This window comes from Rhinoderma darwinii, chromosome 1, assembly GCF_050947455.1.
Source record: "Rhinoderma darwinii isolate aRhiDar2 chromosome 1, aRhiDar2.hap1, whole genome shotgun sequence".
Classification (NCBI taxonomy): Eukaryota; Metazoa; Chordata; class Amphibia; order Anura; family Rhinodermatidae; genus Rhinoderma; species Rhinoderma darwinii.
In genome coordinates this window covers 585,852,609-585,875,258 of record NC_134687.1, presented here as the reverse complement: position 1 = coordinate 585,875,258, position 22,650 = coordinate 585,852,609, and the positions used below count along the sequence as shown (strand labels likewise).

Sequence of the window (22,650 nt, the reverse complement as noted above, 5' to 3'; positions counted from 1 at the left end):
CATACCTGAACATTAAAAACGTGTTCAATGCATCTTTCTTCGGTGCCTATGTCAATGGCCTTAGTTACAAATCGGTCTCCGTTTTCCTTAAACTGTCCTCTAGATGTTACTCTTGATGACTTGAGATCAGCATCGAGTGTTGCATTGTAAATGACTGATACTACGTGGAAGAGCAAAATCAAGATTAAGACAATAATAATATAATTATATAAAATAAAATAATAATACAAACAAGTATATTGCAATCATAATAAACTTCTGTGTTAAGGACATAACATGCAGACCCTTGGGGTTCATTTGAGCCAAAGTTAAATCACTATAAGGATCTATGGTGATCTAAGTCCTATCCAGTAGAACCACAAGTTTTTTTTTATTTCTGGCAAGAGGGAATGTTTCCCAATATTACTGTATTAGCATAAAGTTTATCCTATGCATTTCAAAGGAGATTGACTGAGCAGCCTCCTCTTTATAGCCATTCATAACAGGAATATTTTGGGCTCTGAGGGGTGTCCCAATAGCCTGACTCCCACCAATCAGTCTTCCATGACACGTCCTAGGGACATATTATCCGACACTAATTTGGAGAAACGGACATCTTCAGTATTGTCCCTCCGAAATATCAGAAGAACGTTATCGTGGTTGTGGTTTAGTACAGGACACACCACGGATGTCACGAGGAGGCCGATCCTGAAGTGAGACCGCGCATACAGGTTTGTGTGACTGGCATTGATTCCAACAGAGTGGCGGCTACACAGATACACCCATATTTCTCCCTGAAAATGCCAAAACCTACTTGATTCTGAACCCCACCTTTTGAAAAATCTTATTTATTACTAAGTAATAATAGATAATAATAATAGTCACCATAGATATTATGAAAATGGTATAGTAAATACATTGCTAATTTAAAGGGTTAAGGTCAGTTGAAATTGAAGTTGTCCTACGACAACCTCTTTTTTCTTTTTAAGCTATGTTCATACTGGTTGGATACACAGCGTAAAAGTACACAACATGTCCGCCCTGCGCGCCGCATGGAATTCTGGCCGAGTAACCGCACCAAATTGTGATGCAGTTTTTCGGCTGGAATGTCCGCTGTGGAAAACTACACATAGAAAAAAAAAAATTCAGACTTACGTAGCCATGGCAACGTGTCCCTCCGTCGTCCTGCTGCTCGGCCTCCTGGGATGACGTTTCATTCCATGTGACCGCTGTAGCCTGTGATTGGCTGCAGCGGTCATACGGGATAAAACGTCATTCCAAGAGGTCGGCCTGGACGAAGATGCACAGAATTCTGGGTAAGTATACGATTATTTTTTTTTCTGAGTTGCGTTTTTTTCGTCTGAATCGCTGCTTTTCCACCGCCCAAAAAAACACAACATCTGCTATATGATGCTGGTTTTACCTCCCCATTGAATTCAATGGGGAAAATCCGCAACAAATAAGCAGCAAATACAATTGACATGCTGCGGATTAAAATACCGCACCGCAGGTCAATTTCTGAGTGCTTTTTTCGCTCAGCATTTACGCAGCGTGTGGATGAGATTTGTACAAATCTCATCCACTCTGCTGCTGCTGTATTATGCTGTGGATTTTCCGCAGCAAAATCCGTTGCGGCAAATACGCAGTGTTTACGCTACGTGTGAACTCACTCTTATGGCTCAATCAGACAGGTCATGAAAGTAAAAAAGAGACTGTTGTGGTACAAATCCTTTAATTTTGCTAATCCATTTTCTTAATTTCACCACTAACATGCCTCAGAATGGACCAAACATCTGCATAAATCTACTTTACTTGTCAAGAAGAAAGGAAGGGAAGTGACTCTAAGAATATTTCTTGCTAAGAAAAGTGGTTGACCCTTTTCAGGGCAAAATGTTACTGGATTTGTATTTTAATATAGCAAACAAACATAAATTGGTGAAAAAATATTACATGATCATTATCAGGCAATATTCACATCTACGTTGCGGCTTCTGTTACGATATGCCACATTTGACGTGCAACGCATCCCGATGGCGCCCATTGACCCCATTGACTGTCATTTTGACAATAAGATTAGCACAGTATGCTGTGCTATTCTTGCTGCAAAAATGTGATGGAGCTGCCAATGGAGGTTTCAAAGCAGTGTGAACAGAGCCTTACTGTACATGTCTCAATATTTTACTCAAATTACTTATGATTAATAAAAAAATAATGATGATAATAAAAATAATCACCTAATTGTTGATTGGAGTTTGCAGGTCTGAAGCGAGCATCAAAGCAGATTTTCACAGTAATTTCGCTGTTCTTGTTTGTAAGGACAATTTTATCTGGATTAAATGAAACCTTCACAGATATATCTGCAATACTTTGTGACCTAAATGGAAGACAAACAGTTAGCAATATGTGTGACACAAAAGTAAAACAAATATACAACTCTTCACATGGTCATAATATAGCCTCAAATCTAGGACACTGCGGGCCTACTAAGCCAAATGTAGATTACATAGGGTTAAAATGTGGCTGTATTACAGTCCTCTGAAACTGGCCCTAATGTAACTCCCGTATAAATAGTGTCAGTGTAGGGAAAGGTCATAATAATAATAATCTTTATTTATATAGCGCCAACATATTACGCAGCACTTTACAATTTAGAGGGAACATGAAACAAACAATATCAGACAAAGTTAATTTACAATTCAAACCTGGGGAGTGAGGACCCTGCTCGCAACAGTTTACAATCTATGAGGAAATAAAGGAGACACAAAGTGTAACAGTGTTTGTTCTGTACAATGGTCCAGCCATTTTTATACACATGGGGTGGTAACATAAAGCTGCATGAGCCGGTCACCAGCCAGTATCCGTGTATGACGGACGTGAAGAGAAGGAGTGTGAGGGAATCTTATTCTGATGACTAATCTAAAAGGAGGGCCATGGAAAGGAGTCAGATTAGGGAATGTTATAGGCCTGTCTAAATAGATGTGTTTTCAGGGCACGTTTAAAACTGTGGATATTGGGAATTAATCTGATTGTCTGGGGTAGCGCATTCCAGAGGACGGGTGCAGCACGAGAGAAATCTTGGAGACGGGAGTGGGAGGTTCGGATTATGGAGGATTTTAATCTAAGGTCGTTGGCAGAACGTAGAGCCCGAGTAGGGTGGTAGACAGAGATGAGGGAGGAGATGTAAGGAGGTGCAGCACTGTGGAGAGCTTTGTGGGTGAGAGTAATAAATTAGAATTTTATTCTGAAGGGGTTGGGCAACCAGTGCAGTGACTGGCACAGATTAGAGGCATTGGTGTAGCGGTTGGTCATAAATATGAGCCTGGCTGCTGCATTGAGGATAGATTGGAGAGGGGAGAGTTTGGTGAGGGGAAGACCGATTAGTAATGAGTTACAGTAGTCAAGACGAGAGTGAATCAGAGCAACAATGAGAGTTTTGGCGGTTTCCTCCGTAAGAAAAGAGCGGATTCTGGAGATATTTTTGAGGTGAAAATGACAGGAGCGTGTAAGTGATTGAATGTGAGGGGTAAAGGAAAGATCTGAGTCAAAAATAACCCCGAGACAGCGGGCGTGCTGCTTAGCAGTTATGGTAGTGCCACACACAGAGATGGAGACATCAGGTTTAGGGAGGTTAGTAGATGGTGGGAACACAAGGAGCCCAGTTTTAGAAAGATTCAGTTTCAGATAGAGAGAGGACATGATGTTAGAGACAGCGGACAGACAATCACTGGTGTTTTGTATTAGAGCAGGGGTGATGTCATGGGAAGAGGCATATAATTGGGTGTCATCGGCGTAGAGATGTTACTGGAAGCCAAATCTGCTGATGGTTTGTTCAATAGGAGCTGTGTAGAGAGAAAAGAGGAGCGGACCTAGGACTGATCCCTGAGGAACCCCGATAGCAAGGGGAAGAGGAGAAGAAGTGGAACCAGCAAATGACACACTGAACGAGCGGTCAGAGAGATAGGAGGAAAACCAAGAGAGAGCAGGTCAGAATTCTGTCTGGTGCATATACAGTAATGTACATAAAATAGTAGTTTATAGCACATGATGATTAATCACCACAAAAACTATATAAAGGTAATGTATATATTACTTAAATCAAGTTGTTTTAGAAACATAACAGTTTTTTTATTTACTAACAATGCAAAAAAAATATTGAAATATTCCTAATTCACATTGGCCACTAGAGCAGTCACAATAGGCTAATGGTTTCTGTAGCTCACTTGTCAGCTTTGTTGTTTAGATTAGACTAGGGCAGCAGAGTCATCTCCTAATCACTAGAGGGTTGATGATTTAAAGGTGTATTCCCAGAATCAACATTTATCACCTACCCCAGGATAGGGATAAATGTCTGATTGCTGGGGGCCCCAACTCTGCGCAGTAAGGAGGATCTTGAATTGAGCGATAATCGAGCATGTGCCCTGACGCTTCATTCAATATCTATGAGACTGATGAAAACAGCCATGCTCTGTACTCGGCTGTCTCCGTCAGTCCCAAAGACTTTAAAAGGAGTGGCACCATGCACGCACTTCTCTCACTCCATTCAAAGATCACCTGCATCAACTACATGAGTATGCTGATAATGGGATATTGTACATACTGTATTATTCCCACACATACTGAGCTAAATTTTATATTTAATCAAAACCGTTTACATAAAGATTTATATTGATCAATTATGTAAAAGATGGTAAAAATACAACACAGGATAGATAGACATATGTGGGCCTCATTTATCACAATCATCATTGGCCCCATAATAAACAACCACGGTGCAGTTTAAGTAAGGAAAGCTGATTGGCTGATATGAGCAACAAGGCTAGTTTTTCTGTTAGACAGTTTTGATAAATGAGGCCCTAATATACATAAAAGTTGAGTAACTTTGTAAATGCAATATATTACTTGTCTCACACTAATTCTGAGTTACAGCCTGTATCATACGCTAGAGTTGTATTCACAATTCTGCTGGTTGCCACCTTAGTCAGTCAACATTGTGCACACCTACACACCTTTAACAGTGCACCAGCATTACTCATACTTGCCAACAGTGACAATTGTTTTTTGGACCGCAAAAAGGCAATAGGAGAGGAGTTTGTCAGTTGGTGTTAATTTGTGCTAAAATATTATTTTACGGCCACTTTTCGGGACGTTCTTGTGTGAGGCTCAAATTGTCCCATGATTTGAGATTCAAATGTTAGTACGTTGTACTGCACAGCCTGGAATAAAAGCAATACAGCACACAAACTAAGGACGCATGCTCTGTAAAGACACAGAACAAGCAGGGGGTACAGTGAGATGTGCTCTCTAGAGCCAACAGAGTTGTGAATGCAGATAGAGGACATGATGTCTTAGGTTATATACAAAATAAGTCAAATAGAAAATTGGCAGAGTTACTCATTATATGCACATCAGTTCTGTATGTAAAGTTGTGTTTAAGGAACATTCTAGTTGGTCTTTACATTAATATCAAGATCAGCAGAAAAGACAAAATATTTTTATTTTTACTTTTTATTGTTTTTTTAAATCTGAATTTACAAGACTACTCACCAAAGCTGAACGACTTTGTCAGAGGCACCAACAGTCACGTCCGGGATGGTATCTCCATTTAAATCTTTGTATCCATCTAGTGATCGACCAAAAAACTGCAGGGATGGTGAGAAGGAGGAACCAAGTATTTTCTGCATATACAACAAAGTTTAAAAATATTAAACACTGTTACATAGTTGACCAAAAGACATCATGTGCAACTGGTTCATTAGAAGAAAAGCATACAAATATATATAATCATACAGTTCATACAATTCTAATCACGAGGAGGAGAGGAGGACACACATACTAAGAGCTCGGGGGTACCACACCTCCATTTAACTACACCTCCATGGGGCCATACTGTATCTCCGTATTCTTCCATTTTCATACAGAGGCATACAGAGTCCAGCAAAAATAAATTGTGTCGTGTCCTATCAGATACCTCCATAATACAAGGATTTACGGAGGCACTATGCAAAGACACAAAGGAACTGCTTACGGCTCTATAGTAGGGTCATAAGATTATTACCAGCTGATATATATTTTGGTTAGTAGTTATCACCATAGATTCCCTGTAAATATGAAACTGCTATGGGACCCATTGTTAGAGAGTCCCAGGCACTGAACTGCTTCACGTTCTCTCTGACATAGTGTTTTCCTGTAGACACTAGAGGGCGCTCACTGCAGACAGATTTAACACCTTCCATTAAAGGATATGTAAACCTTTGAACTAATTTTTTTTTTTTAAATAAAACAATGTATAATGTGATTTTATGCAACTTTTAAATTGGTATTTATTTTAAAAAATGTTTACTTTTTGAGATACAGCTCCTATGTATCCTGGATACATAGAAGCTGTGTCTTACCGTCAAAGCCGAATCCGTCAGGTCAGAAGGACTGATAACTTTGGTGAAAGCTGGTCCTGCATGTCTCTGACACACAGGATCCAGCTATTAGCGATCACATCTAAATTCGCAAACTGCTGTATAAATCCATATGCAGCGAGCTTTTATGCTAACTAGCTGTTTTCAAAATATTCAACATTTGCTACACATTTTTTTAAGTAGCTTTGAGGGGGTCTATATATTAGAAACCCATCATAAATCATCCCATTTTAAAACTGCACCCCTCAACATATTCAAAACCGTATTTAGGAAGCTTGTTAACCCGTTAGATATTTCACAGGAATTAGAGCAAAGTGGAGGGGACATTTACACGTTTATTTTTCAAATATTAAATTTCTTCCATTTTTTTTTGTAACACAGCAAGTGTTAACAGAAAAACCCAACCCAATATTTATACCCAGATTCTTCAGGTTTTAGAAGTAACCGATATGCGGCCCTAGTGTGCTACGAACGATGAATCACCTAGCGGATTTTCCAGGCACTCTTTCTTGTTTGAAAGGCCTAGTGGTGCCAAAACATAGGAAACTCTCCCAAAAAGACTCCATTTTGGAAACTACACCTCCAAAGAAATTCATATGTGGGTGCAGTGAGCATTTTGACTTCACAGGTGTTTCATACAATTTATTAGAATTGGGACATAAAAATGAAAAATATTTTTCCAATGCTATGTAGTTTTAGCACAAAATGTTTCCTTTCCACACGGAATTCAGGAGAAAAAGCTCCAGAAAATCTTTAGGACATTTTTCCTTAGCAAAGCAATAACCCATATGTGGTCATAAACTGCTATTTGGGAACACGGTAGGGCTCAGAAGGGAAGGAGCTTTGACTTTTGGAGCGCAGATTTTTCTGGATTGGTTTCCAGGAGTCATGTCGCATTTGCAAAGCCTCTGAGGTACCAGCACAGTGGAAGCCCCCAAAACGTAACCTCATTTGGTAAACTACACCCCTTAAGGAATTTATCTAGGGGTACAATGAGCATTTTAAAGCCACATGTGTTTTAGTAAACTTATTCAAATTGGCCTGTAAAAATGGGGAAAAAATAATTTTTTGGTAGTTTTAGCTCAATATTTACATTTTTACATGCACTATAGGATAAAAAGCACCCCAACATTTGATACACTATTTCTCCTGAGTGCAGTAAGGACCTGTTTACATCAGCAATGGCTTCCGTTCAACCTTTCGGTCAGAGGAACAGATGAACGGAAAGCCAAACGGAAACTATGGCTTCCGTTTGAATTATCATTGATTTCAATGGTATTTTTTTTCTTTCAGTTGGTTTCAGTTTGCCTCCGTTCCGCTAGGTTCTTTCATGGAAATAATAGCTTAGTCAATCAATGCTATGCACATCGGGATAGCATGCAAGCGTTATACAATGCCAAATGTACAATGTGCACAGCTTTTTGTATAATGGGACATTTTCTATGTGCTAAATCAGGGTATTGAACAAAATATCTGCCCTCCAGTGTTGCCTAAACTTTGGGTTCTTCACTAGCCCTATATGCAGCACAAGCTTCCAAAACGTCCTAGTCTCTGCTGCATCAACGAGTCCACCTAGCAAATAATGGCGTGAGGTTTTTTTGTGAGACCAAAAATAAGCAATTCTGACATTGCTTTTTATTTTATTTTTTTTACATTGTGTACCGTGCAGGATAAATAACTTGATATTCTTATAGTTCAGGTCATTATGAACGCGGAGATACCAATTATGTACAATTAAAAAAAAAAAAAAAAATCCAATTATAAGGGATTTGATCAGGGATCAATTTGATTTTTTTTATCACTTAACTTTTATTCATTTAGTTTTTTAAAACATTTTTTTACTTGTTTTTAGTAACAACTTTAAAGTCTGATCTTCTTATCGCGGGTATAATACATTGCACTACGTATATATAGTGCAGTGTATTATAACTGTAATTTCTCCACTGACAGGCAGCCTATCATGCCTTGCCTCCGGCTTCTGTACAAAGCAGACCGGAAGGCCATTGTTAGGCTTCCTGGTTGCCATAGCAACCATCGGCACCGCACGATCAGGGTGGGCGATGAGGTACACTTAGATATCGCGGTCGAAATTGACCACGTCATCTAAGGAGTTAAATGCACGGCATCGGCGGTAACTCTGATCTCGTCCATTGCAGCGGAATGTCTGCTGTAGATTACAGCCCATATCCACTTCAGGTTGCGTGGGCACAGCTCCTGTGCTCACGCCATCCCATGAACGTATTTGTACCGCCATTTATGGAATGTACCGCTAAAATAAACGTACAGTTACATCCATTTGCAGGAAGGATTAAATTCTATGACTGTAAGGAGAAATTCGGTTCTCTATATGTGAAAAATGGTGGTTCAACCCCTCTAAAGATATGGTGCAAAATTACACTGGACATTAACGGGTTGTCCAGGATTAGAAAAAAATGGATGCTATAATCCAAAAACAGAACCACACCTGTCGACAGGTTGTTTGTGGTATTGTAGCTTAGCTACATTCACTTCAATAGAGCTGAGCTGCAATACCACACACAGCCCATGCACAGGTGTGGTGCTATGTTTTTAACAAAAAAATTATACATTTGTCGGAGCTCTCACTGGAGGGGCTGCTTTTAAGTGGATGAAACAAATAAATCAGATAAAATGGTCAACATGGCTGTATCAGTTTCTCTATAAGACCGGCTGCCTGATTGTGGGACTTGTCAGTCCACATTTATAAAGATAGCCCGTAGATCTCTCTTAACCCCTTCCCTCTTTAGCCACTTTTGACCTTCCTGACAGAGCCTCATTTTTCAAATCTGACATGTTTCACTTTATGTGGTAATAACGTCGAAATGCTTTCACCTATCCGGGCGATTCTGATATTGTTTTCTCGTGACACATTGGACTTTAAGATAGTGGTAAAATTTGGTCGATACATTCAGTATTTAATTGTGAAAAACACGAAAATATAGTGAAAAATTGCAAAAATTAGCATTTTTCTCAATTTAAATGTATCTGCTTGTAAGGCAGGCAGTTATAACACACACAATTGTTGCTAACTAACATCCCCCATATGTCTACTTTAGATTGGCATCGTTTTTTGAACATCATTTTATTTTTCTAGGACGTTACAAGGCTTAGAACTTTAGCAGCAATTTCTCACATTTTCAAGAAAATTTTAAAAGGCTATTTTTACAGGGGCCAGTTCAGTTGTGAAGTGGTTTTGAGGGCCTTATATATTAGAAACCCCCAAAAAGTCACCCCATTTTAAAAACTTCACCCCTCAAAGTATTCAAAACAGCATTTAGAAAATGTCTTAACCCTTTACACATTTCACAGGAATTAAAGCAAAGTAGAGGTGAAATTTACAAATTTCATATTTTTTTGCAGAAATAAATATTTAATACAATTTTTTTTATAACACAGAAGGTTTTAGCAGAGAAATGCAACTCAATATTTGTTCTGCAGTTTTAGGAAATATCCCACATGTGGCCGTAGCGTGCTACTGGACTGAAGCACCGGCCTTAGAAGCAAAGGAGCACCTAGTGGATTTTTTGGCCTTATTTTTGTTAGAATATATTTTAGGCACCATGTCAGGTTTGAAGGGCTCTTGCGGTGCCAAAACAGTGAAAATCCCCCAAAAGTGACCCCATCTGGGAAACTAGACACCTCAAGGAAATTATCTAGGGGTGTAGTGAGCATTTTGACCGCACAGGTTTTTTACAGAAATTATTGGAAGTAGGCCGTGAAAATTAAAATCAACATTTCTTCAAAGAAAATGTAGGTTTAGCGATTTTTTTTCTAATTTCCACAAGGACTAAAGGACAAAAAGCACCGCAAAATTTGTAAAGCAATTTCTCCCGAGTAAAACACTACCCCACATGTGGTAATAAATGGATATTTGGACACACGGCAGGGCTTAGAAGGGAAAGAGCGCCGTTTGGCTTTTGGAGCTCAAATTTAGCAGGAATGGTTTGAGAGGCCATGTCACATTTACAAAGCCCCTGAGGGGACAAAACAGTGGAAACCCCCCACAAGTGACCCCATTTCGGAAACTACACCCATTGAGGAAATTATCTAGGGGTATAGTGAGCGTTTTGACCCCACAGGTTTTTTGCATAAATTATTGGAAGTAGGCTGTGAAAATGATAATCTAAATTTTTTCAAAGAAAATGTAGGTTTAGCTAATTTATTCTCATTTCCACAAGGACTGAAGGAGAAAAAGCACCTTAAAATTTGTAAAGCAATTTCTCCCGAGTAAAACAATACCCCACATGTGGTAATAAATGGCTGTTTGAACACACGGCAGGGCTTAGAAGGGAAAGAGCGCCATTTGGCTTTTGGAGTCCACATTTAGCAGGAATGGTTTGCGGAGGCCATGTCACATTTACGAAGCCCCTGAGGGGACAAAAACAGTGGAAACCCCCACAAGTGACCCCATTTTGGAGACTACACCCATTGAGGAAATTATCTAGGGGTATAGTGAGCGATTTGACCCCACAGTTTTTTTGCAGAAAATATTGGAAGTAGGCCCTGAAAATAATAATCTACATTTTTTCCAAAAAAATCTAGGTTTAGCTAATTTTTTCTCATTTCCAGAAGGACTGAAGGAGAAAAAGCACCACAAAATTTGTAAAGCAATTTCTCCCGAGTAAAACAATACCCCACATGTGGTAATAAACGGCTGTTTGGACACACGGCAGGGCTTAGAAGGGAAAGAGCACTATTTGGCTTTTTGAGATCACATTTAGCAGGAATGGTTTGCGGAGGCCAGGACACATTTGCAAAGCCCCTGAGGGGACAAAACAATGAAAACGCCCAAAAAGGGACTCCATTTAGGAAACTACACCTCTTGAGGAATTAATCTAGGGTTGTAGTAAGCATTTTGACCCCACAGATGTTTCATAGAATTTATTAGAATTAGGCAGTGAAAATGAAAACAGTCCTTTTTCTTCAATAAGACGTAGCTTTAGCGCAAATTTTTTCATTTTCTCAACAAATAAAGGAAAAAAAGAACCCAAAATTTGTAAAGCAATTTCTCCCGAGTACGGCAATACCCCATATGTGGTCATAAACTGCTGTTTGGGCAAACGGCAGGGCTCAGAAGGAAAGGACCGCCATTTGGAGTGCAGATGTTGCTGGATTGGTTTCTGGGCGCCTGTGGGCCCAAAACAGTGGAAACCCCCCAGAAGTGACCCCATTTTGGAAACGACACCCCTCAATGCATTTACCAAGGGGTGTAGTAAGCATTTTAACCCTGCAGGTGTTTTGTAGAAATTAGTGTTCACTCGATGTTGCAGAGTGAAAATGGGATTTTCTTCCATAGATATGCCAATATGTGGTGCCCGGCTTGTGCCACCATAACAAGACAGCCCTCTAATTATTATGCGGTGTTTCCCGGTTTTAGAAACACCCTACATGTGGCCCTAATCTTTTGCCTGGACATATGACAGGGCTCAGGAGTGAAGAGTACCATGCGGAGTGGAGGCCTAATTTGGCGATTTACAAAGTATTGGTTCACAACTGCAGAGGCTCAGATGTGAAATAATAAAAAGAAACCCCTGAGAAGTGACCCCATTATGGGAACTGCACCCCTCAAGGCATTTATTAAGAGGTGTAGTGAGCATTTTCACCCCACAGGTCTTTTCCATAAATGAATGCACTGCGGATGGTGCAAATTAAAAATGTATATTTTTCCCTAGATATGCCATTCAGTGGCAAATATGCCATGCCAAGCTTATGACACTGGAGACACACACCCCAAAAATTGTTAAAAGGGTTCTCCCGGGTATGACGATGCCATATATGTTGAAGGAAACTGCTGTTTGGGCACGCTGTAGGGTTCAGAGCCGAGGGAGCACCATTTGGCTTTTGGAGAGCGGATTTTGCTTGGTACTAAATTTGTTTGAGTATTGCTGGTGTTTTATAATGTGGGGGTACATGTAAGCGGGGCGGAGTATATAAGGGGCATAGTCAGGTGGTATGAAAAAAAAAAAAAGATCCATAGATGTGTGTTACGCTGTGACACAATCATTTCTGCACAGGCCAGTGTCGCACTGATAAATGGTGTAATTTCTTATCCCCCTTTTGGTCCACACTCTGCACCTTTGCAGTTTGGGGAATTTTGCTAGGAAGTGTTGTCCTGGTATAATACGGGCACCATTGCTTCCAGCGGATATGTTTGGGCCCTCCCTTTCCTGATTCCCTAATTTTAGGTCCTTGATAAATCGCCTCTTCAAACTGAAGAAATGTTCCCCTCGGGCACAACTGCATATTTTTTTATTTCCTGACTTATTGGAGCCATAACTAATTTTATTTTTCATAGACGTAGTGGTATGAGGGCTGGTTTGTTGCGGGATGAGCTGTAGTTATTATTGGTACCATTTTGGGGTACATGTGACCTTTTGATCACCTTTTATCCTATTTTTTGGGATGCCAGGTAAACAAAAAAATGCAATTCTGGCACAGCTTTTTTCGTTTTTTTTTATACAGCGTTCACCATGCGTTATAAATTACATGTTAACTTTATTCTGTGGGTCAGTACGATTCCGGCGATACCTAATTTATAGCACTTTTTTATGTTTTACAACTTTTTTCAAAATAAAATTACTTTTGTAAAAAGAATGTATTTTTTTTCTGTCGCCAAGTTGTGAGAACCATAACGTTTTAATTTTTTTGTCGACGGAGGTGTATGAGGGCTTGTTTTTTGCGGGACGAGCTATAGTTTTTATAGGTACCATTTTTGGATACGTGCGACTTTTTGATCACTTTTTATTCTAATATTTGTAGGGCAAAGTGACTAAAAAACAGAAACTCTGGTAACGTTTTTTCGTTTTTTTTTACGCTGTTCACCGCGTGCAATAAATAATACAATATTTTGATACCTCAGGTCGTTACGGTCGTGGCGATACCAAATACATATGGTTTATTATTATTTTTCAATAATAAAGGACTTGATAAGAGTAAAAGGGGGATTGTGTTTTATTTGATTACTTGAAACTTTTATTGTTTTCAAACTTTTATTTTTTGCACTTTTTTTTACACTTTTTTATACTTTTTTTACACTTTTCTTCAAGTCCCACTAGGGGACTTGAAGGTCCAACGGTCAGATTTTTTTTTTTCTAATACATTGCACTACCTATGTAGTGCAATGTATTAGATCTGTCAGTCATTCACTGACAGCAAGCCGATTAGGCTTTGCCTCCCGGCGGGGCCTAAATCGGCTTCCGTAATGGCAGAGCAGGAGACCATTGTGTCTCCTGTTGCCATAACAGCAGTCGCCAGTCCCGATTGCCTGTCAGGGCTGGCGATCTGCTAGTAACCGCTACGATGCAGCAATCGCTTTCGATTGCTGCATCGAAGGGGTTAATGGCAGGGATCGGAGCTAGCTCCGGTTCCTGCCGTTACAGGTGGATGTCAGCTGTACAGTACAGCTGACTTCCACCGCTGATGACGCCGGATCAGCTCCTGACCCGGCGCCATCTTGCCGGCAGCTACGGAAGCCGATCAGGCTCCGCCGCCGGGCGGATTTTGACCGGCTTTGGTGCTAGGCAGACCGGGAGGCCAGTATTAGGCCTCCGGTTGCCATTGCAGCCACCGGAACCCCGGCAATTTCATTGCTGGGGCTCCGATGAGCTGCAAACACCTTAAGTGCAGCGATCGCGTTTGAGCGCTGCACTTAAGGGTTAATGGCGGGGATCGAAGCTAATTTCGGTCCCCGCCGTTACAGTCGGATGTCAGCTGTAAGATACAGCTGAGATCCGGTGATGATGGCACGACTCAGCTTTTGAGCCGGTGCCAAACATTTGACGTACATGTACGGCATTTTGCGGGAAGTCAATGCTTTCCATGACGTACATGTACGGCAAATGTCGGGAAGGGGTTAAAAACAATCTGATCAGCCAACATCACTCTAATGACGGTTTAGCTCTGCTACATTTGTATTACCAATTCTTAGGAATACAATATGAAAGCTGATCCCATATGATGCAACATGGGTTACCTGTGAATATTTAGTCCTTATTGTGTTTTTATAGCCATTGTAGATATAAACTGCTCCACTGTTCTGGTTTTCTAAGGGTGCTCCAACAATAACATCATTAAATCCATCCAAGTCTATATCCGAAAGTGCAGCTATGGCTGCTCCAAACCTGGTGTTCTCCACACTTTGGGGGCCTTCCAAAAGTTCGCGTTGATGTAAAATACCCTTTTCAAAACAAAAAAAAAACAATAAATATTTTAAATAATAGTTCAATATGCCATGACTTCATAGTAAGCAACTTTTGTGTTCATATTACTATACAGTATGTGTATGCATGTCATTTATATAGCACACATTGTAGAATACATTTATTTTTTTCAGCACCTCTTCTTTCAGAAAGGTGCGTAGCTTCTGGGCAAGAAGGAACCAAATCTAACTTTATTCATAAACCAGTCTGAAAAGGTGGAAAACCAGGAGGTAGAGAAAGATCAAACCATATAGTATCCATATAAAGTGACAGGAAGGAACAAAAAAGGCCAAAGAAGACAACTGGAGTATTTAATAGTAATTTATATGTTGTATGACTGGTTCACTGAATCTCCTTAACACTGCTACCTGTTTCCTATAAGTGCTGAAAGGCTACACAGTCATCTCTGCCCCTCCCTGCAGTGAGCTGGTGTTGTCACTGCCTGTGACATGCATGCTGCTGTATAGACATAGTTTGTATCCTCTCCTGTGCATTTTCTTGCTTCTTATAGTGTATACATATAATATACATATAATATACATATACATATAATATGTATACGTTGAGAAATATTCCCGACGTATGCCTTCTGGTCACATCTCCCTATATGATGCCAAGGCATCATGGGACACGTAGTTACCGAAGCTTCTGCCTGCAGTGGATAATTTCTACAAAAAAGATGGTGGAAAGAACCTCTATTACTTTCATCTAAAAAGTGATACTGATATTAAGAAAAAAAAAGGATTGAAGGTAAAATTCCTTAGTAAATTTTCGTGTGAAGATCTTTTCTATTGAACAAAAAGTATATACAAAGTGAAATACATTGTAAATATAAAATTCACTCTTACCTCCTTGATAGTAAACAAAAAGACTTGACCTTGTTCTTTCTTGTACTCATTCATATACATAGGAGCTCCCACTAATAGAATATCAGTCACTGCATCCTTGTTAACATCCACAGAGCACAGAACACTGCCGAAATAGGAGCCGATCTAGAGGTAAAAGACAACAAACAGCATAACAAGAGCCCAAAATATTGGTCTAAATTAAGCCAATTCAGAGGTGGCATAAGGCAGAGAAACTTGTCTAACACGTCTGATGGGCACTCAACCGAATAGGGAGGGGGTCACTCTTGACTGTAAGGGCGGTTTAGTGGGTACAGGGCTGTTAGCTGGGTAAATGAATTAGTGGTTTTCATTCCACCTTCCCCTCTTGTGGTCAGAGCGGTGATTGTAGCCACCCTTTCATCTATTTCTACCCCCTTCTACAACCAAATTCATATATTAATGGTAATTGCCACAATTGACCAATAGCCGAAATGTTTTGCCCCCTGCCGTTCCCACTAGCAGGTGCTTAAATCACCAGGTTCTGCCTCTTCCATAATGCTTTTACAGATAGAAGAAAGGTAAGGGCCTGTTTAATTCACCATCAGGTTCCGTTTGGGGTTTCCGTTCATCCATTCTGTCAGAGGAACAGATGACCGTAAAGCCAAACGGAAACTAAATCATTACCACTGATTTCAATGTTATTTTTTTTCTTTCTGTTGGTTTCAGTTGGCATCCATTCCACTAGGTTTCCATCATATGGAAATAGTGGAAAAAGGGAGGATCCTATGGGGCGCTGCTGCGTGGCTGTTATGGATAATCAATGATGATAGATAAGGAGATATATAAATAGATATTTATTGAAACATTAAAGGCTACGCGTTTCAACGCTGTACTAGCGTTTTCCTCAGGCCGTTAAAAACACATACAAAGAGGTTGCTTATATACCAACAAAAATCAAGCAAACAGGAAGGAAATAAAGGTCAAACAGGGGAAAGGTCAAAAGGTGATTATGACGTCATAAATAACACATGTATCAAGGGACTATCTTAAAATGAATTGTTTACAAACAAATTGATATCTGTACATAGGGGAAGAAAAACGGGAACATCACCAGTATTAGTTTCTTAAAAATCCATAAATTAACACACATGCAATTATAATCAGAATAATGCGTCCTTCAAACGCAATTTTGAAGAGTTAAAAGGAAACGTTAGTAATTCATTAAAAACATGCAAACTGTGAAATAAAATCTAAGACAATAATGGGTAATAAAAAAATGACTTTTAAATTGTCAAAATATTAGTACAGTACATGTCTGTATTTTTGCCCCTAATATTAAAATAACCTATCAGGTGAAAATTTTTCCTTTGTTTGAATATTATTAGGAGTAAGGGGAATAAAAAATTTTTTGTAATGGATAATAAACCACTCAAATACATAAAACGGGTGAGAGGACACGCAAGGTGTCACTGGTAGCTAGATTAACCTAATATGCGTTTTTACGGTCAGGAAAGCAACAGTAGCCAAATGTATGGGCATCTGTTGCTACTTGGGAAAGGAAAATAGGGAACTGTTAATAGATATAAAATAAAAATATATATTAATGTTAAGGGAAACAAACATAAAGCTTAACAGCCTCAGTTATTAGATTATTTGGACAACACGGAAAAATGTCTATGTCATCAGTATCAAAAGAATGGATTGTAAAAATAGTTCACATTATTATCACTGTTGATAGCATGCAAACGGATATTCAATAGAGGTTATTGAAACGACACTGGTAAGCATCCCCGCAATCTAGGCAACAGGCAACGGTCTACAATGTCAAACGACCGATATTCATCAGAAAGAAAAAATGGAAAAAAAGGGGGGGAGAAAGAAAGATTGTCAAATGTATAAATTTAACCAAAAATTTTTTTGAAAGAAAAGAGTGTAGTAATATTATCTGCTAAATAATAATAAAAACCAACAAAAAATGATAAATAATAATATTATAGCACACAATATATGTGTATGTATATGTCCTATCATAAATATCAGATGGATGAGAATGTTTTTTCGTAAGAATTATATATATGGAAATAGGAAGAGAATGATTACATTTCACTGACTATTCCATATTTAGACGACGCTTCTAGGCTTTTTGCTTCTCTGTTTATTACTAGGTTTCCGTTTCTTTCTCGGAAACAATAGCTTAGTCGATTAATGGTATGCTTCCGTTGCAGTTGGCTTCCATTTGTTTCTGTTCCGTAAAGTTTCCGTTTTTTTAATGGAAACAACAGCGATCCAGTTCTGGTATTTATTTCAGGTTTTCGGGCAAAGCTGCCCTAATAAAGTATTGGCTGTCCTCCGGCCTACAGTCTGGCAAGATGCACCAAATTGATCAAACAGCATGCACCACTTGGAGCATCTTCTGACTTAATGATCTAGTTTTAGGCTGTCTAAGTTTAAGGCAGTAATGAAAAATATTCCCCAGTGTATCAGTTTTGCCAGGAAATTTTCTGTAAAAAAAAATCCAGCATAGTGTTAGGCTTCATTCTCATCTGCGTTGGAGGCTCTGTTGCAGATTCCGTTGTTTTTGTCAAAATAGCGTGCAGTGCCATGTTGTCTGGAAAAACGTTGGCCACCATGATGTTTGCCCAACGGAACCCATTAAAGTCAATGAGTTCCTACGGGCACAGTTGGTGTCCGTCATTCGACGAATCCAGACATTCCATTTTTCTCGTTATTCTGTTCCTATGATTTTACATGTAAAACTAAGGGCAGAAGTGAACATAGCCTTAAATATTTGAAATATAATAATTGTGGATGTCTATGAGCTGATAGCCCTTACAATAACATTGATATAGGGCCTGTGGTGCTGCTCAATGAAAATTTTGAAAAGTTGGGATTGGCTAAATTAGTGACTTGAATTATACATCCTCAAAGGGGTTGTCGGCTCTGGACAATCCTTTTTAATAAAAGGATCCCCCTGTCAGCCAGTGGTAAATATCTTTGTAACGTCAGGAAGGAGCACAGTTACACAATGCCCAGTTAACTCTTTACCGCCGCAGCCATTTTTAGTTTTTTATTTAGTTTTTTTCTTCCCCACTTTCCAAAAGCCATAACTTTTTCGTTTTACGTCAATATAGCCGCATAAGGGCTTGTTTTTTGCGGGGTGAGTTATAGTTTTTCACGTCATTATTTAATATATCATTATTGAACCACTATTTAATTTACTAGGAAGCTGGAAAAAAATCTTTGTGGGGGGGGGACACGAATAAAACATTGATTCCTTCATTGTTTTTGGTGTTTTTGTGTCGCCATATTCTGAGAGCCATAACTGTTTTATTTTTCCATCAATTGAGCTGTGTGAGAGCTTTTTTTTTCGGGGGGGCCGAACTGTAGTTTTTAATGGTTTTATCATTTTGTGCTACATACTACTTTTTCAACACTTTTTATTACATTTTTTGTGAAAGACGACGTAACCAAAAAACAGCAATTGTGGCATTTTTATATATTTTTTTAACGACATTCACTGTGCGGTTTAAATAATGTTATATAGTTATAGTGCAGACATTTATACCAATTCTGTATTTTAGAGGGGTTTTTTACATTGATTTTGTGGGAAAATGGATAAAGGAATTAAAAAACAAATCAAAAACTGTTGTATATTAAAAAAGAAAATAGATTTAACAGCTTTTTACTTTTTGTTATTAGTCCCCCTAGGGAACTTTAACTAGCGATCAATGTATCACTTGCACAATATACTGCAATACTTATGTATTGCAGTATATTGTGTTTTTTACCGGCCTATTTCAGGGCTTAATAGGAGCAGAAAGATGGCAGACCTGGGGGACTTTATTAAGCTTCCAGGCTGCCATGACAATAATTTCCACCACGTGACCGCTCTTTCTAACGTGTTAGATGCCGCGGTTGCTATTGACCACTGCATCTAAGGGGTTAAATTAGTGGCATCTCCAATGCCACCTGTTGCAGTGAAGTGTTGGCTGTAATATACACCTGACACCCACTTAGTATGGAGCGGGCTCAGTCCGTGACTCCGACCCATACTTCCCCTTGCCGGCTAGGACGTAACACCACGTCAATTGTCGGCAAGGGGTTAAATCAATCTAGGTGATGCAGGCAGGCTGCATTCTCTAAGAGACACTCTTTGTAGCCATTGGCCAATACTGATAGTGAGTACCCCCTTTACTACAGAAACATTCTCTATTCTCAAACATCAAATCAGAATATGTTATAAAGCTATATTATACCAGTAAATATTTGTTCACAAATGTCAGTATATTTTTTCAATATATATAAAAACAATTCTGGAGCATCTTTTTTTAGAACTCTGTTGTTCCTCTGTTATTCATCCTGAAAATGTATGAATACATTTACAAATGTGTGTTATCATTCTTCTCAATGGGGTGCGTCCCTACAAAGTCTGACACTGTCCAAAAAGAGCTGACAATGTCAGACTGTATAGGGACGCACCTGGCTGACAAGGGGAATGATAACTATTGTTGCTATAGGGAATGTAGCGGTAGCAGTCACACCTAAGCCCTGGTATTTGAGGGTGCCCAAAGACCTCTCTGCCACATATAAAGGCGCTAGTATTATAAATGGCACATAGTAGATGTGGGATTCTTTTAGAGATTTAGCATTGGGGCCCAGGAGCTTCAAGCGATACCTCTGCCTGGTTGTTATTTATTCATACATTTCCCAGAGCAATACAGAGGAATAAAATAATGCAAAGTTTTAAGAAAAAATGCTCCAGAATTGTTATTTCATGGGGAATAGAGGTGTTTAATAAAACTGACATGTCAGGAGAGCAGACAGGTCCTATATAATAATAATAATAATAATAATAATAATAATAATAATATTGTTTCATCATTACTTCTTTACTGCCATACCTGTTCTCCTTTCTGAATCTGCAGAATTGTCACATTCCCCTGGTTGTTAATGTTGTACACTACAACTTGTCCAGTGTAGTTGGTTCTTGGGGCTCCCCCAACAAAATTTACCGTTTTTGCCATGTTGATAACAGCTACAGAATATCCTAAAAAATAGGGAAACAATAATTTTCATATATGCACAAGTAGGATCCAAACAGAAGACAATGTCCGTACTTAACGTGAACACCTAAGACTTTGACTGAAAACAGATGTTATATCTACTGTTTCTGCATTGGCACATCTATTACTTAGATATAATTACAGAATAGTGTAGGATTTGGCATTTATCTATTAGAGTAGAGCTTTTAGGTGTTCAAATCCGAAAAATAAAAAAATTCTCAGAAGCCTGATTGTCATAATTTGTCACCTACCAATAGGATAGATATTAAGGCAAGTAATAAGGTCAATGACTTCTTACAACCAAATGCTGAATACAAGTACCATGGATGAGTACTAATGATGAGCTGTTCAATACAGAAAAACCTCAACCAATGGCAATACTTGGCTTTACAGTGTGGGGTTCACCAACAATTCATGTCTGTGGTGGCCATCAAACTCTCAACTCAACGCTGTGGAGAGGACGATTGGGGCACATTAACTTGTCTTAATAGTATTGCTTTCAACGTGAGGTGGAACAAGCTGTTTTGGTGTCCAAGGCCGGGGTTTCAGAATGTGTCCCACAGTTCTCAGTCTCTCTACTGTTCAGCATGATAGCGATCAGTTGGGATATCATTCACTTAATTCCCCATTGGAATTAATTTATGACATATCCACAGGATTGGGATTTTTTTTCCACAGGATATGTCATAAATGTCAAATAGATGCGGTCTCACCTCTGGGACCCGCACCTATCTTTAGAACCTGGTACTCTAAACTTCTAGCTTTTTATGCTCATGCTGCCTCCCGGCCACTCCTGGTTATATGGTCGGGACATGGTCGGGAGTTACAGAAACAGCGTAACTCGCTGAGCTACGCTGTTTCCATAACTCCTATAGAACTGAATAGTAGGTGGGACCCGCATCTATCTAACATTTCTGTCATATCCTGTGGATATGTCATAAATGTGCCTCATGGGAAAACCCCTTTAATGGCACCCTAGGTGACTGCCTACTCAGCCCACACCTCATGCCGGGTATGGCATTGAGGTGTCCGCTCATCTTCCCTCACCCATTAAAACATAAATGTTTAAACATGCAAACTAATGGAGCATTAAGACATATTAAGGCATGTCTGGGGTCAAATACCTTACTGCCTATAGCAAAACATTTACACATGTATTACATAAGAGGTATATGTCTAATTGTCTTGAGATCCAACTCACCTAGATAAGAACTTTCATTTCTCCCATAAATAACCTTTTCAAATGCATTATAAGGGAAAATGGAAAACTGCTTAGCACTTTGATGAACTATGGTGCCATTCCAGTCATAAGCGCCAACAGCTCCCAACATTAGGGCCGCCTGCGAAGCAGAATGACATTGTATTAATATAAAGAGTGATCAAATTATATAGCTTTCTCATTTAGTGCCTGTACATAACATGTAAAATACCTTTTGTATATTCAACTTTCTGAGATAGATAGATAGATAGATAGATAGATAGATAGATAGATAGATAGATAGATAGATAGATAGATAGATAGATAGATACGAGATATAGATAGATAGATAGATAGATAGATAGATAGATAGATAGATAGATAGATAGATAGATAGATAGATAGATAGATAGATAGATGAAATAATAGATGCCAATAAGCAGAATTATTACAAATGTAGAAATCCTTGAGAATTTTTTGAATATATTTCATGTTTTGGATTCCCTGGAGTGACTATAATTCTGGGAATGCCCTGAAGCAGAAGAAATTGAAAACAGAACATTAAAAAGGAATATTTTTTTTGTCTTCTGTTTAAAAAAAAATATTCAAGAGAAAAGCATCTAAAATGAAAAGTGATTTGTGCAGAAAAAAAGGTGATAGATTACTGCATATGATATGATATAAAATTGAAACCATTCCTTAGCTTTTAAAGATATGCACAGTACATGTGCCACAGTTCACACTGAGGCAAATATTAATACCATACTGTACATAACGTTAAACATTGTTTATCATTAATATGGGTTTTCCAATATTTTTTATTTTTTTTTAATCACTGCAACGCTTCTCAATTTATTAATGCCCCATGAATATCGTTATTTACTTTTTTATTTTTTTATTTACCATTATTCTCTTTTGTTTACATTGAGAGATTTGTTTACCTCTGTGTGTTTGTTG

At 38.8% G+C, this 22,650-nt stretch overlaps 1 protein-coding gene across 1 annotated transcript in view; it reads right to left on the bottom strand.

Annotated features, from left to right (window-relative positions):
* ITGA2 (integrin subunit alpha 2) overlaps positions 1–22,650 on the bottom strand; it is a 111,609-nt gene that overhangs the window by 52,075 nt on the left and 36,884 nt on the right. The window contains exons 11-17 of the mRNA XM_075847559.1: positions 21,697–21,835; positions 20,334–20,479; positions 15,454–15,597; positions 14,380–14,583; positions 5,524–5,654; positions 2,214–2,353; positions 6–160 (exon numbers count right to left, since the gene is read on the bottom strand). Of these exons, the coding sequence (XP_075703674.1) occupies positions 6–160; positions 2,214–2,353; positions 5,524–5,654; positions 14,380–14,583; positions 15,454–15,597; positions 20,334–20,479; positions 21,697–21,835 (1,059 nt within the window). The remainder of the gene's footprint in view (positions 1–5; positions 161–2,213; positions 2,354–5,523; positions 5,655–14,379; positions 14,584–15,453; positions 15,598–20,333; positions 20,480–21,696; positions 21,836–22,650) is intronic.